Below are 16619 nucleotides of genomic sequence, written 5' to 3' on the forward strand. Positions count from 1 at the left end.
TCATGTTTTCTTCCCCTCAGTGGTCGTATGGGTTTTACCTCACACACAATCAGGGACGGAGCGGCTTCGAGTTCTTCTTCAAGACCAAAGAACTGAAGAAGAAGTGGCTCGAGCAGTTCGGCATGGCCATGTAAGTGTGTGTGTGTGTGTGTGTGTGTGTGTATACATCTTGCGACTCTTGTTTTTCAGGTTGCTTGTTTATCAGATATATTTAGACAAGCTTTCATCTCCTCACACAACGACATAATTTCACACACACACACACACACACACACACACACACACATTAGTTTTCTATAGCAGCAGCTCTGACAGTAGTGCAGGTTGATATTAATGCACTCGCTCTAATACGTTATCGTTTCTATAGGAACAGCTCATTCACAGGGACTCGTACACTGAATGCACTACATAAACAGATTTTTAACAAGTGTGTAATCGCTGATGTGGAGATGTTTTCTGTAAGGAGACGTGTATTTAACCTTAAGGAAGGAGTCTCCAGTGTCAGAGGTTAAGGTTAAATAAGTTTTCCGAATTCTTCAGGACAGAGGAGTAACATGACAAGCTGCATTTTTTTGTCTTATTAACTTCAAGAGAGAGAGAGAGAAGAAAGAGAAGCTGATGAGGAAACAACTGTTTATAACTCCTATAACGCAAATGAGAACAAAAAACTAACTCGTTTCACAGATGTTCCACGACATTAAATGTAACTATAAAGAGATAAAAAGTACAACTTCATTCTTCAATAAACAGAAAACTATGCAGTGGTGTAAGAGAAATCAAACTTTGTGACATGCTGTTACAGGAAAATGATTAACTTTAGGATATTATCTGTAACTCTGCTTCACTACACCACGCCTTTGCTGATGATTTTCCTACGAGAGCGTGACACACAGAGGTTTATTCCCTTCAGAACAGCCACCAAATACCAACATCAGAGCAACATGAGAACAGGTCATGGTAATGCACACAGAGTCTGGGACACTTGAGAGATTCCTCTCATTCCTCCTCTATCTGTTTGTTTTTCATCTCTCGTTCAGCTCCAACATTCGCCCGGAGAACGGCACCAGCAACCAGCACGAGTTCCGCATGCACACGTTCGAGAGGATCACGGCCTGCAGCTCCTGCAAGATGTTGCTGAGGTGAGCTGAGGGTCGGACGACCTTTTATAAGATCTACACTTACAGTAAAGATCAGTTACTAGGTTTATAATTAATGACTGTAACCCATTAGTTGCTGTTTAGAAATTTATTACCTTCCAATCAGAGTGAAGCTCTTTACTAGGCAACATTTGAGTTATTATGAAATAACAGCCATCCCATCTCACTGAGCTTCTCATTTTGGATAAATTTGAAGACAACACTGTAGGTATCCTTCTAGGTCTAGACAATCCCATAATTCTGTTCACTAGATGTGACTTATGCTGCTAGTTTGTAGCCACTAGGTCTAATTGGAGCTACGTTATTCAGTGAACAGGAGTCTGGTCACTAGCTCATGTTCAGCCACATGGACAGATGTTTGTGGTGTACCACATCAGCCCATCTGAGCACCCATACAACCTCTCGGTTATTTTGACACCATTTAAAGTGTGGACTTTTTTTGTGCGTCATGATGCAAACACACTGAAAGACATTGTTAATGTGGCTATTATACTCCAGGCTAATGGAGCATTAAAAGGATTACCCGGCTCATTCCAAAGGATAGAAAAATTTGTTTTTTCTTTTATTGAGATGAAATTTAAATAAGTATAGTTGTCCTTTAAGTATGGTCATTACTCCATTCCCTTATTTTTTCTTAGGCATGTTACAACAAAATAAATAAGAAAGAAAAGGAGTCATCACAAAAACCACACACGACAGGGCAAGGCTGCACTTTTCATTTGTATAAAAACTTCAGAAATTTTGGATTGGCCTCAGCTTGCTCTGTTATTCGGATTATTCGCAGATTATTATGCTGCATGTAAAAGTAGCTAGTGTCACATCAGGCTTTTTCATTAGGGATCTAGTTCTCTATCTGGATTTCTGTAAAGCTGCTTTGTGACAATGTTTATTATTAAAATCACTGTATAAACGCAATTGAATTGAATCCTTAGGTAAGCCATAAAGTAAACTCTAAAGTGAAAAAGAAATGAATAAACAAGTGTCAGGTGTTATGATGTATAAGCACATGCTGGGTTCTCGAGTGCCGCAACAGAGAAATGTTCACACACACACACACACACACATCAGGAGATCGTGAGTTCGATTCCCAGTGACGCCTCAGCCCTCTGTAGCTGGGAGCCATTCACAGCAACACTAACCAATCATAGCTATGGAGCTCTGTATGAGGAAGAGGGCGGATAGCGCTCTTCTCTGAGTGTGTTGCGCTGCTCTGTGACACGGCATGACCAGCAGCTTCACGTGTGTGTCTCAGAGGAAGCGCACGTAAGCCTTCACCTTCACCTTCACCAGCTGCCAGCTGTCATATGACAGGGGAGAGATGACTGGTGGGGGGAATTTTTTGGTGACCCAGTTGGGGAGAAAAAATGCTCAACGGATTGAGGGATGTGGCTCGTACACTCGTATCAGCACCACACACACACACACACACACACGCACACCCACACCACCATGTCAGTGATACTGCTGTACTGAGAATAAACCACCATACCACCTTTCCACTGATGGATGGCATAGAGGGGTGCCAATACATTGTGCAGAGTGACAGAGTGTTCTTTATGGTAGGTCAATCTGAAAATAAATAGGTCACAGTTGGCCTACATGACAACCCTCCACCTTAGGTATGTTACATAACTGATTATCGTAACGTGTGTACTGGAAGGCAGAAAAACAAGAAGTATTTCCTTATCTGTGTAATAAGTGTAGTAATTGTGCTTAATTGCAACCTAGATTAGAGTAAAGTGTGTCACATGGTATACAAATATATCCCTGCTTCTTCCTCTATGCTTCTTTTTTTGCAGGCAAAACCCGACAGACTTCATAATGTTTTTTTAAGTGGTTTATTATGCAATATGCAATATGCAATCACTTTCTGTACTGACATACAAACAATGAGCAATAACTGGATTAATAATTCAATAAGTCACAAAGTAAACATCTATTGCAAACTCTGTTTGAAATAAATAGAGTGCCGAAGACCTTTGCACAGTATTGCATGCAGTATAACAACGCTCTAACAACATCCTAGCTATTACTGGCCCTCTAGATTAGATTTATTTACATGAAATAAGAGAATTTGAGCTGCTTGTGTGACTTGACTGCATGCAGCTACAGTTAAAGTGGGACGTCACATCACATACTGAAAATTATGTCCCAATAATTAGTTACATTGCAGCATTGAAATATTTGCAATTAAATACTTTTAATTCACCATGTTGTAAATGTCATCATATGCACAAACAAGACAAGTTTTTTTTCTGGCACTTTGTCCTCCATTTTTTTTTCTCATTTGCCCTCAACTTGTTGATCAGAAAGTTTAAAAAAAGCGTTTGACGTCATTCGGTGCTTTTCTGAAAAACCCTTTTCCAACTTTTGGAAGCTCTTCCTTACCACAAAAACATAGCTGCAAGCGCTTTTTCAAAGCCACAGCATTTCACCCACCTTGCAGCCACTTTCCTGAGAATTACATGGAAATGGAAATGTAATTCTGGTGGTTAAAAAAAAAAAAAAACGGCAAGTATGAAAACTCTCAGCTGGCCCGGGTGTGTGTGTGTGGGAATCATCCAGGAGGAGATGGAGGAAGTTGCTGGGGATTTTAGGGCAGAGGATTGTACATCAGGAGTGTTTAAATCCGGGTTCATCACCTGGTGGACCAGATGTTTCCAGATGTAGAAAGTACTTGAAAGCAGAATCAATAAACATACAACTCAAAATGAACATAGTACTGCGACTCACCTTTTCTAAACTTTAACCTTCTGTAGCAGATCCTCGGTTGCTGTTTATGCGATGACATGAATTTATATAAATTATTCCTAATTAAGGAAGTTCGTCAGACCAGAGACTAGCTACATTACTTCAGAAAGGAGACCGTTTTCGCAGATTTTCATGGATTTTCCATTTTCTTTATGCTCTCTGGTCTGATTACCCACCAGACAATGATGGAAACAGAATGTTTAAAGATGATTGGACAGGAAAATGTGCATTTATTTATTCTCTCTGCATCAAATTCCAAACAAACGCTTCATCGGTTCAGAGTCCATGGTGTTAGTCTTGGCATAAAGTGGTAACATAAAGCACTACTACAAAACAAAACATAACCATTAACCTACAGGGGATCAATAAAGGTACATCTTATCTTATCTTATCTTATCTTATCTTATCTTATCTTATCTCATCTTATCTTATCTCATCTTATCTTATCTTTCAATTGTTTTATTTATAGCCATAAACGAATCACTAATATTTAAGCATTAAAAGGTAATTCATTAAAAGGTTCAGTCCTCACCATTCAGTCATGTTAGTCACTTATCCACACGTTTATAAGCAGGAAGTAACTGGACCCTGTATGCCTATATTAAGAGGTAAAGAAGACAGGTTTGGGGTTGTACTGCTGTGAAATCTGAAGCTGGAGTTGTTAAGAATGAAAAACTAGAACGTGTGGATTAACTGTGTCTCTTTCTCTTCATCAGAGGGATCTTTAATCAGGGTTATCTGTGCTCTAAATGCGGAGAAGGAGCTCATAAGGAATGTTTGGCCAGAGTGCTAATGTGCGGAAAAGGCAGCGGATCCGGTGAGTCCCAAACACACCCACACACCCGCACACACCAAACACACACATATTCAGTTTAAAATGTTTTGCAACAAATATCCGTCCCGAATTCCCCCACTCAGGAATTCCCCAATGCAGTGAGCATGTTGTGGTGCTTTCATTGTTTACTCTGCCATGTGCTGTTGTTTCTGTTTTAGTCCTGTCTCCGCCCCGTCATACCATTGGTTTACTACTCTAATGTGTTCACCTGTTAAAAGTCTGTGCCTTGTTTTCTCAGCCTCCGTGTTTTGACCCTCGCTTGTTTTTTTTCGGTTTATGAATATCCTTGTTTGCCGTTGCCTGCTTGTCTACTGACCCACAATAAAACGTATGCTGAGCACACACACACTTGCGTCCTGTCCTCATACACTGCATGTTACAATATTGACTATCTGATAATCGCTATAAACACCATCGCAAATTGCTGACTATCACTGCAAACCACACGCACACACGCACACACGCACACATGCAGACACATGCATAATTCACTACAACGGCCACATAAACAACACAACAAACATTTTTACGTACAGGGATTAAATCAGTGAGTGTGTTTATGACCACAGCGAGTGTGTTTACGACCACAGCGAGTGTGTTTATGACCACATTATGATATGATCGTTATCTGATTTGGACGTTTACCAGATCGTTGGAGTTATGGTGTAAACAGCAAGTAAAAAAACAGTCAGACATTATAGCTATGAACCACAAGGAAATGAGGGACGCTGTGACAAAAATACAGCACAAGCGTAGAACATTTATTTATTTATTTATTTACTGACTTAATTTGCTTTCCTGTGACTATTAACTCTAGCATATTTGCATGTATATATTAAACATTGCGTGATTCTTGTGCATTTCAAATGTGTTTTTCGGAGAGATTTATAGCTGTTTACTCTTCAGCTGGTTTCTGTTGAGCCTCTGTGTGTTTTGTGTGTTTGTGTGTATGTGTGTGTGTGTGTGTGTTATCTGTCTATCATGGAACAAAGTTCGCTCTGGTACACACATTGCTCTGAGGGGGCGGGGCCTCATACCTGCTGTCAGGATACACACCTTTGTGCAAAACAAGTCTCAAGCAGAACGTCGTGTACATGTCAGACCGATCTCATCTGCACCACAGCGTGTATATACGCATCTACCTGTGTGTGTGTGTGTGTGTGTGCGTGTGTGAGTTTACATGTGCATGAGTGTGTAAAGTGTGTGTTGGCAGAGATTCCCTCCTAATTATGCCTGTTTTCAACATGCTTGCAGATATGGTATCCTCTCGAACACAGGTAAGAACCCAACAACTCCTAAAAACTGTGTGTGTGTGTGTGTGTGTGTGTGTGTAAGAAGGTTAATCCTATTGTATTTCCAAAATCAAAGATTGTTGAATTTCCTTCTGCAATGCATTTCGAGTTAGGATAAATAGTAAGGCTTACTAGTGCAAACAGTTTTATTACACTTACACACGGTACTGCACCACAGGAGTAACCTGTTGCTGTGCTGCAGGGTGTGTGTGTGTGTGTGTGTGTGTGTTGCATGTCTCGTTAGCAGCAGAGTGCATGTTGACTGTAGAGTAACTGCTTTCAGTGTAAAAACACACTTGCACAGTTGTAATGAAAAGCGTATTGTACTGGTCTTTGTACTGATAATGTCACTTTTAAATGTAAATATATAAATACATGCAAACAGCGTCCTGATACTCTCCGTTCGGAGCGTTCCCTGTTCTCCCTCCGTCTGTGTGGGTTTCCTACGGGTTCTCCGGATTCCTCTCACTTCCCAAAAATATGGATTAGTGGATTGGCTACACTAAATTTGCCCCGAGAGTGTGTGAATGTGTGTACATGGTGGCAAACTGGCATCTCATCCAGGGAGTTCCCGGGATAGACCCGGCGTTCCCGGGATAGACCCGGCGTTCCTCGGATAAACTCCGGATCCACCTTTACACTGACCGGGATAAAGTGCTTGTTTACACACTATTGGCAAATATATTAAAAAAATAAAAAATACATCAGTGTTCCATCAAATTGGAATTTTATTTTAATTTAGCCCAATGCAGTGTGTGATGATGTCGACGTCACTAAACCTGCTTTGTCATTTTACTATTTCATAACTTTGTTGTGGTCTTTAGAGTCTTGGCTTAATGATGTGTGGCAGTGGTTCATAATTTTGTTAGTTAAAATCACAATCCACTATTATCAAATCTGTTCAGTTTCCTAATAACGACTTCTTATGGTTATTAGCATGTTTGACTGCTCACTTCAATCCCAACCTCAATATCTGAAACATTTAATAACTTCAATTTGGACCTAATTTGTTATTTCAGTGAATATTTCAGAAATTAAAAAACTCAAAGGCTCCAATAAATAGCCAGAAATATGATTGTGCACACTGGAATAAGGAGCCTAATATTCGAAATATAATATTCGGTTTAGGTTCATTAACACTTTCATGCATGCATTACTCAAAAACATCCAGATTATTTCAATTTATTTATCTTTTGTTTAATTACTTTCATGTCAAACAAATTTTAACTTTTTCTAAATATCTTTTATGTTAAGAAGTAAAAAAAGATTGTCCATGTTTAGGAATACTATGAGTGAAAAATAGAATAAAACATAATAATAATAATAATAATAATAATAATAATAAATGAAATAATTAAATACAATGTGTTATCAACAAAATTTTTTAACATTCAGATCTAAAATATTTTATGTTGGCTAAAATGATAATATAATTTTTAACAAAATATTTTGACAAATTTTTTGACAAAATGTGCAAATTATGTACAAAATTTCGCAAAGAAATTGATTTAAATTTGTTTACTAATAATATAAAAATTAATTTTTATTCATAACATTTTTAATGCATGAAACACTTCGGTTTTGCTGGCAAAACTATACATCTTGATGCATATCACGTATCGCAGAAATGCCTTTGAGTATCGTGAAATAATGCTTTTGTCACGTCGCTCCACCCGAATGGTAATACAGGTTCGTCAAAAAGCTTTGCCGAGCAGCGTATTGTTTTCACTGGAGCTAATCTCAGCGCAGATACACACATTTATCTCATGTTACCTCACCTGCATACATTACATACGCTCACGTACACTGGTGTGTATATGACACTGTGTGTGTTTAGTGTGTAGATAATACGTTGTGCACCGTGTGACCCTTACTATTATCTTTTATTGTGTTGTACTCTGTGCACTCTGCTGGTGTGTCGAGTTTCTTTTGTTTGAGGTATTTACATTTAGACGACTCAGGAACTCCAGAATTCAGAATATATATATATATATATATATAGGTATAGATATAGATAGATAGATAGAAAGCACACAGCGCTGTTGAATTCTGGATTCTGATTGGTCAGAAGGTGTTGATTAGTTTTCTATAACAGCAGATTAAGAAAGATATCAAAATTAAGAAGCAATATACACGCTGTCCTATTTATAGCTAGCGATATATTTTTTTCAATTTTTAAGGATTTGTTCCACATAAGGTGTTGTAGAAGTTTAAATGTAAAAACTTCTTCCCTAGTTTAAATGTAGTTTAGATGTAGTTTAGATGTAGTTTAGTTGTAGTTTAGATGTAGTTTAGTTGTAGTTTAGATGTAGTTTAGATGTAGTTTAGTTGTAGTTTAGATGTAGTTTAGTTGTAGTTTAGATGTAGTTTAGATGTAGTTTAGTTGTAGTTTAGTTGTAGTTTAGATGTAGTTTAAATGTAGTTTAGATGTAGTTTAAATGTAGTTTAGTTGTAGTTTAGATGTAGTTTAGTTGTAGTTTAGATGTAGTTTAAATGTAGTTTAGTTGTAGTTTAAATGTAGTTTAGTTGTAGTATAGATGAAGTTTAGATGTAGTTTAGTTGTAGTTTAGATGTAGTTTAGATGTAGTTTAGATGTAGTTTAGTTGTAGTTTAGATGTAGTTTAAATGTAGTTTAGATGTAGTTTAGTTGTAGTTTAGATGTAGTTTAGTTGTAGTTTAGATGTAGTTTAGTTGTAGTTTAGATGTAGTTTAAATGTAGTTTAGATGTAGTTTAGGTGCAGTGTAAGTGCAGTTGTCTGATTCTGCAGCTGTGCTCTGGATTGGTGACTGCAGCGTGAACTCTGCACACAGTTTGATAAGCAGCTTGTTCTGAGGCTGTTAGCTGACGTGTGTGCTTTACTGCAGCAGGTTCGATTGCAGTGTGTGCTTTATTCAGTGTGTGTACTTTCTTCACAGGACCAATCACACTGTCCAAGAGCAGATCCAGGTGAGAGTCTCTCTCTGCCTCTCTCTCTCTCTCTCTCACACACACACACACACATCAAATCTCTTCTCTTCTTTATCAGACTGAAAATTCCTCATGCTCGCTTCTCTGCAGCCAAGGGGTTTCCAATAACATTCCCGAGTACGACAAGTTCCCACACGCTAGCATGACACCATGGTTCGCAAGAAGGAATGTGTTACAGAAAAGCATGCACACACACACACACACACACACACACACACACACACGGCAGCCAGGTTCATGTATTTAACCCTTTCATGTACATATAATATATATTATTATAAATCGCCTCCAAACCGCTCCAGTGTTAAATACACCATTATCCTGATTTTTTTTAATTGCAGTAAGTGTTGCTCTTCCAAATCCAACATGGCTGATGGTGACATTTCTGCACATTCCAGGCTTTTATTTCTAAAATCTTTACACATTGAAAACATATCAGAAATCACAAATAATGCAAAAGTTTTTAAAATAAGACTGCATATTACTTCTGAGTTAAATGACAGTTTAAGTTATAATTGTATTTGCTAAAAAATCTACACTGCAAAAAAAAACCTCATAGCAAGTGGAAATATCTTCATTATAGTCAAATATAGCTTGTGTTTCCTATCATAAGATTACAATAAACCTATTTCTAGACATTTTTACTCATTTCAAGGTTTAAACTTTCTTATTTTAAAATTAGAAAAATGATCTTAAGACTATTTCAAGCTTGAAATTAATCAAAGAATGTTTAGAAATAGGTTTAATAATCGTATTGGTTTCTTGTAATCTGATAACAGAAATACTAGATATATCTGACAAAGTCAAAATATAAAAAACAAATGTTAGGGAATAACTTTTAAAGGTATTTTTAAACAGTAATATTTTTACCACATTTTAGTTTTACTAATTTTTTACTAGTTTTTTTTTTAAAAATCTGGCTAGATGTTTTCATCATTTTCTTTCAGTTTCTCTTCTACGCTTTTCCTGTTCATTCTCCTGTGAGATAAGATGATAAACTGCTTTGTTGCAACTGTTTCATCTTAGTGTTCCTTATCTTACAAATGTTAGTTACAGCTCCTCAGCTGTTATAAATCCTGGACAATTACAGCGATGAGCTGTAGAACTGCATTAATCTTGTCTTTCTAAGCGCGAGTCGCTGTCATCGAGCTGTCTCTGTAACAGACACTGCATACACCCGTGAGGATCCGTAGCATGTTTTTTGAAATACTGATAGCTAGTCTTAATAAATTGCACCGTCTGCTGTAGGGCATAGGAAATGCAGTTAGTTAATTTAGTCTGACAAAACAGCAATAAAAAAATCCTCCCCAAAGATGTAAGAGCAACGATGAGACACGTTTTCGACTACATCTCCTGAGACGCTGCAGTGGGACGCACAATCCCAGTCCTCTCGTTAGACACGCCTCCAACTCCATCAATTTTGGACCCTTAAAATGGAGTCAGTCCAACAATCTCACTAACCCTAATTACAAATAAATAAAATGTACCTCTAACTAAACCTTAACATCAGTAGCCCTAACCTTAATGTTTATATTTGAACCCTATCCTTAACCTTTAACCTCTAACCCTACTCTTGTTTTTTTTTTTTTTTTCCTAAATTTTGTTTTGTAACACATTTACGAGAAATCATAGGGGAATTTTGGTGCTCAAAAAAGACATAAATAAGACACACACACACACACACGCCTTGGCTGTGTTCTTTTTCACTCTCTTTGTTGTGGTGACCCGAGGCAACGCTAATAGTTGTGTTGGTAGTGTTTAGGGTGGAAAGCTCTTTGTGTTCTGGGTCATGAGTGCACTTCTTTATAACTTCTTTCATTAGAACACACACACGCACACACACACACACACACACACACACACACAAAACAAGACAGAGAGAGAAAGAGAGAGAGATTCTATTCTCTCATGCATTATTAGCTGCTTGTTTTCTGTAGTGCAATCAGAAGGACCACACACAACACAGACACATACCTAACATATGTAGGGCACACACACACACAAACACACACACACACACACTCACACACTCTCTCACACACACCCACTAGCCTACAGCTCGATAAGTTGCTCGTCTGGTACATTAATGTCAGTGCAGAGATTATATTTCTTATTATAGACTGCAGACGAAATATGATCATTTCACACACACACACACACACACACACACAATGGCTTGCCTTTTTCTTTACTTCCCACAAACACACACAATAACTGACTATCTGTCTGTCTGTCTGCCTAACTTCCTGTCTGTTTGACTGATTAACTCTGTGTCTGTATGTGTGTCTAACTGTCAAATTGTCTGTCTGTCTCTCAGTCTGTCTTTCTGTCTTTCTAACTGTCTCTGTTTCTGCCTGTGTGTGTGTGTGTTTCTGTCTGTGTGTGTCTGTCAGTATGTGTTTCTGTCTGTGTGTTTCTGTCTGTGTGTGTCTGTCAGTATGTGTTTCTGTCTGTGTGTGTTTCTGTCTGTGTGTGTGTGTGTGTGTTTCTGTCAGTATGTGTTTCTGTCTGTGTGTGTCTGTCAGTATGTGTTTCTGCCTGTGTGTGTCTGTCAGTATGTGTTTCTGTCTGTGTGTTTCTGTCTGTGTGTGTCTGTCAGTATGTGTTTCTGTCTGTGTGTTTCTGTCTGTGTGTGTCTGTCAGTATGTGTTTCTGTCTGTGTGTGTTTCTGTGTGTGTGTGTGTGTGTGTGTTTCTGTCAGTATGTGTTTCTGTCTGTGTGTGTTTCTGCCTGTGTGTGTGTGTGTGTGTGTCTGTCAGTATGTGTTTCTGTCTGTGTGTGTGTCTGTCTGTCTATCAGTAAAACTGTCTGTCAGTGTGTCTGTCTGCCTGTTTGTCCTTCTGAATGTCTGCCTGTCTGTGTGTCTTACCTTCTGTCTGTCTGTTTAACCGTCTAGCTCTCTGTCTAACTGTCTGTGTCAGTATGTGTTTCTGTCTGTGTGTGTGTGTGTGTGTTTCTGTCAGTATGTGTTTCTGTCTGTGTGTGTCTGTCAGTATGTGTTTCTGTCTGTGTGTTTCTGTCTGTGTGTGTCTGTCAGTATGTGTTTCTGTCTCTGTGTGTTTCTGTCTGTGTGTGTGTGTGTGTTTCTGTCAGTATGTGTTTCTGTCTGTGTGTGTCTGTCAGTATGTGTTTCTGCCTGTGTGTGTCTGTCAGTATGTGTTTCTGTCTGTGTGTTTCTGTCTGTGTGTGTCTGTCAGTATGTGTTTCTGTCTGTGTGTGTTTCTGTCTGTGTGTGTGTGTGTGTGTTTCTGTCAGTATGTGTTTCTGTCTGTGTGTGTTTCTGCCTGTGTGTGTGTGTGTGTGTGTCTGTCAGTATGTGTTTCTGTCTGTGTGTGTGTCTGTCTGTCTATCAGTAAAACTGTCTGTCAGTGTGTCTGTCTGCCTGTTTGTCCTTCTGAATGTCTGCCTGTCTGTGTGTCTTACCTTCTGTCTGTCTGTTTAACCGTCTAGCTCTCTGTCTAACTGTCTGTGTCTGTCTGTGTATCTGTCCATCTCTTAAGTCTCATAATTACTACGACTTTCACTTATTACTTTACTGATAAGGTTTTATTTTCCCATCAGGTTTGCCAAAAATGTTGGCTATAAGGAATTACCATGGAGATCCGGTCCCGCAGTGTGGCCCCGCCCTGAACATCCAGCATGGTGACATCATCGAGCTGATCCGTGCAGACTTGCACAGCTCCTGGTGGCAGGTATGAACCAAAAAATTCACAAAGTATCCACATGATTAAAATAAACATTCAACTGAGCAGTCAATAATGAACAATCCAGACATGAAATTTTATTTATCTTTTTTTATAATCAAATATTTATGAAATCTTCGGCTAACTCAGACAAGCCTAGCATTTGACTTGCTGATTAGCTAATGTTTAATAACCCTGAATTAAAGAGACAGCAATTAGCAACCAAAGCAACACTAGCTAGCAAATTTGCCACCTCAACACGCTTTTTTAGATTTGATGGACAATATTAATTTCGTTTTTACGTGAGAGGCAAAGGAGACATATCATCCTGCACGAATCCTTAATAAATCCAGCAAAAGAAAAGATCTTACTAGCATCTAACAAAGACTGATTACGACAGTTATGCAGTTTCCTTTGACACTGATGTGAATTTGATTGGATGGATGGATGGCTTTTAAATAAATAAATAAATAAATAAATAAATGACATCTCAACTGATTGGCATAGCAGCTGGGAAAGAAAAATGTCTTGTGGCATTTGAGATTTTTAACAATTACTTTGAAGGTCAAAATGAAAAGCAAAAACTTTTTTTTGTGTGGAAATTTTCTTGATTAAGAGTACAAGTATTCAGTTTCAATAACACTTCAAAAATGTACAAATATACTTAAGCACAGAAAGGAAGTAAAATTGCTCGAGTATTTTCCATCTCTGGAAATGTTGTTTCATCAAAAACATGGTGCAATGCAGACTACAGTAGCATGGGACACTAAATTCAGAGGACAATACATACATAAAACAGTGGCTGCTAAATAAACAGGACAGAAGAACAGTACTGGATGGAACAATTGCCTATAAACTCTGAACAATACTCTGTTGTGCAATTTGTGTAGTAAAAACATATGCAGAAAAGTGTAGCATCAAGATTGAGAGGAAAATGTGCCTCAGAGTAGCACAACAGAATCGTCACCGAGGGCATAATACAGTGTCAAAATGAACCGAAAAATGTTTGCTCTTCCCAATCAATTCCACCTATTTGAAGCAAATAACATCGGTGTCATGCTATTTTTGGTAAATCATACACTTCAAATCGAATCGAAACCCATAGCAGCATGGTGAATCTCACTAGGCGAGTTCAGGAGCTGCAACTAGAAGCAAAGCTGGAACCAAAAAAACAAAGATAATGCTTCAGTGTAGGGGAAAAAAAGAAGAATAACACCATCTCTGAGTCTTATTTGTAGTCACTGCATCCCTTCACTTCTCATTTACATCAACTCCAATCAACTTGTTTTGATCCAAAAGAAATGCAGTTGGGAAAATAATTATATTAGGATTTGAATTTTGGACACTAGCACCTTCCATCCTGGCATCATTGGGTATACTCTGGATTGGGTGCTTGCTAATGGCTGAAGTAATAATGAGGGAGCCTGAGTGTTTTTTATCAGTGTGTGTGTGCGTGTGTGTGTGTGTGTGTGTGTGTGTGCGTGTTTGTGTAGTTTGACAGACTGTGTAACGTTGTCAGATGCCGCCCTCTGTCAACACTCGGTGCTGTTGATGCAAGCTGTTTGTCTCTCTGGCTCTCTGAGATAGTACACACGCCAGCATACCGCCTACCGAGTGTATACACACACGCACACACACAAATGCCTGAGTGTTTTTATCACGTCGTCATACAGAAGGACACAAAAGCAAAGAATGATGGTGTGCACAAGCACACACACCTCGACACGCGTTGATTATAGAGTCTAATGCCTGACAAAACATTTAAAACAATGCCATGCTTCTGTTCGCGTGGCACAGCGATGTGGGCGGAGGAATCAAACAACTGCCCAGATTGTTTGTTTTCACAAAAGCGCTCTGACAAACAGGTTGAGGCAGGATTAAATTCAATGGAAAGGCAAAGTGCAGGTGGCTTCATGCTTATTCGTGTGATTGTTCATTTCTAATGCGGGTGAAAAACCTTCCTGAGTAGTATTACCAGCTATATAGTCACAGAAGGGGGCGTAAATGGGAAATAAAATACACGTGATTATAAAATGGCTAATACACCATAGACAAACCCAACCAGACCACTTAAATCGCAGCGCCCAGAAACTATCCATCTATATTTGCTGTCATTGAACCAGTAATATGACCTATAAAAAGAACTTGTCTCACAGGTTCTGTAGTCGGACAGTACAGTAGTAAACATGCAAGATATGCTTAACAGTGCAGAATTATTGGAAAACATACGCTGTGATTTGCCTAGAAGTTCTTTATCATAGCTAGAGAAGTTTCTACAATACCACAGGACAGTTCAGCTCCGTTCATCCTGTCCATCCACACTTTTTTTTTCCCACCATCTTTTACATCCTTCTACATCTAGCATGAACATCTAATGGTATCTCCCTCCTCTGGTATCTGTATCTTTACTTTGTGTTGTTGCCCCAAGAGGAATCTTGATATTTGGCAGGTTGCGTGTCCCCCATTTATACCCACAATGTGCAAAGCAATGGCAGTTGGCCAAGTGTTTCTCCCTGAGATTTTGACCATCTTGTCCAGTTTGTCTCGCTATTTAGGAATGGCTTGTGATGATGAGCCAACAAGCCTAGTCCTCATCTAATAAACTAAAGATGATTTGTCTTTTTTAGTTGGCCACACACTGTCCTGCCAACACTAGCAACTCTTGAGGACATTGTAGCTTTAATAATCCTGGTCCACTTACAGAAGGTACTAAACTTTTGTTAATGTATTGCTTGTCACTGGGATGGTACCTTAAGGAGTACATTTATGTTTTTTGGTATGCATTAAAAGTACATAATTAGACCTGAAAAACTACTTTGTACCTTAAATCATCTTTAAAAGTACATTAACCTTTTCAAAGTGACAGATGCATGCTATTGGTAAAGGATGTCTTCTTGAGGGTATCTGCTCCAGTGAGAAGCAATGCTACAGTGTTGTACCTTTTTTTCCTGAGAGTATAGACATTATACATTACCTGGTTCTGTTACTCATAATAAACGTCATCCCTGATCTTCCTGTTTGCCTTGTTATCAGGGTCTGATAACATAAGGAATCCTGCTAAAACTGACAATGCTGGCAGTCCTGAAGTTCCTCTGAAATTGTGGTTTACACTGATAATACTGATAAAATTTTTTAGGCACAATAGCCTGGTATTCCTGGTAACCCATACTAGCTATGGGAGTTCCTGGAATCCCTGGTAAATGTGGCATCCTGTATTTCTTACAACATAGAATCTCTGTACCCCTAGTAACCTGTGTAACTCTATTAGTTCTACTATTTATACTACTTTGGTTGTTAAAATTGATAACTCTGGCAACCCTGATAGTCCTGGCATGCTTGGGGACAGTAGTAAGCCTGGTAGATCTGATAACCTTAGTATAGCCATAGTATCCTTTATTTATCTAATAACCCTGGTAACTTTGGTAAACTTGATGCCATTGGCAAGTCCTGGTAACCTTTGGTAACTTTTGTAGCTTTGGTAAATTTGATACCATTGGCAACTTTTGGTAACCTTTGTAGCTCTGGTGCACTTGACCATTGGCAAGTTACGATAAAATTTGGTAACCATGGTAATGCCAAAGTCCCTGTTAGTCGTGTCAAGTCCTGGTAATTCTGGTAACTGTGACGCAAGAGTAAAATTGACAACAGTGGAAGCCCAGTAACAGAGTAACTTTGAAACCTTAATAATCTGTTTAACTGTATTAGTTCTAGTAAGCCTTCTATCCCTATTACACTTGATAACATTTTTTAAATTTCTGCTGACAACCCTAAGTAGCCTTTATAACACTGATATTGCTGATAGTGATGGCAACCCTTGTAATCATGAAATGAATGACAACCATGATATCCTTGATAACTCCTGGTAACATGGCAGTCTATGATTGATAACATGGCGCTCCGTGATCCGTCTGATAATCTCGATTTGATAATCCT

The 16619-nt window shown here is 38.6% G+C and overlaps 1 protein-coding gene across 2 annotated transcripts in view; it reads left to right on the plus strand.

Moving 5' to 3' along the window:
- LOC113547552 (guanine nucleotide exchange factor VAV3) overlaps window positions 1–16619 on the plus strand; it is a 98667-nt gene that overhangs the window by 69278 nt on the left and 12770 nt on the right. For both annotated transcript variants that reach the window (XM_034307726.2, XM_034307725.2), the window contains exons 15-20: window positions 21–130; window positions 1038–1139; window positions 4625–4725; window positions 5998–6020; window positions 8952–8982; window positions 12565–12695. In XM_034307726.2, coding sequence (XP_034163617.1) covers window positions 21–130; window positions 1038–1139; window positions 4625–4725; window positions 5998–6020; window positions 8952–8982; window positions 12565–12695 — 498 coding nt within the window. The remainder of the gene's footprint in view (window positions 1–20; window positions 131–1037; window positions 1140–4624; window positions 4726–5997; window positions 6021–8951; window positions 8983–12564; window positions 12696–16619) is intronic.

Source organism: Pangasianodon hypophthalmus, chromosome 1 (genome assembly GCF_027358585.1).
Source record: "Pangasianodon hypophthalmus isolate fPanHyp1 chromosome 1, fPanHyp1.pri, whole genome shotgun sequence".
Taxonomy (NCBI): Eukaryota; Metazoa; Chordata; class Actinopteri; order Siluriformes; family Pangasiidae; genus Pangasianodon; species Pangasianodon hypophthalmus.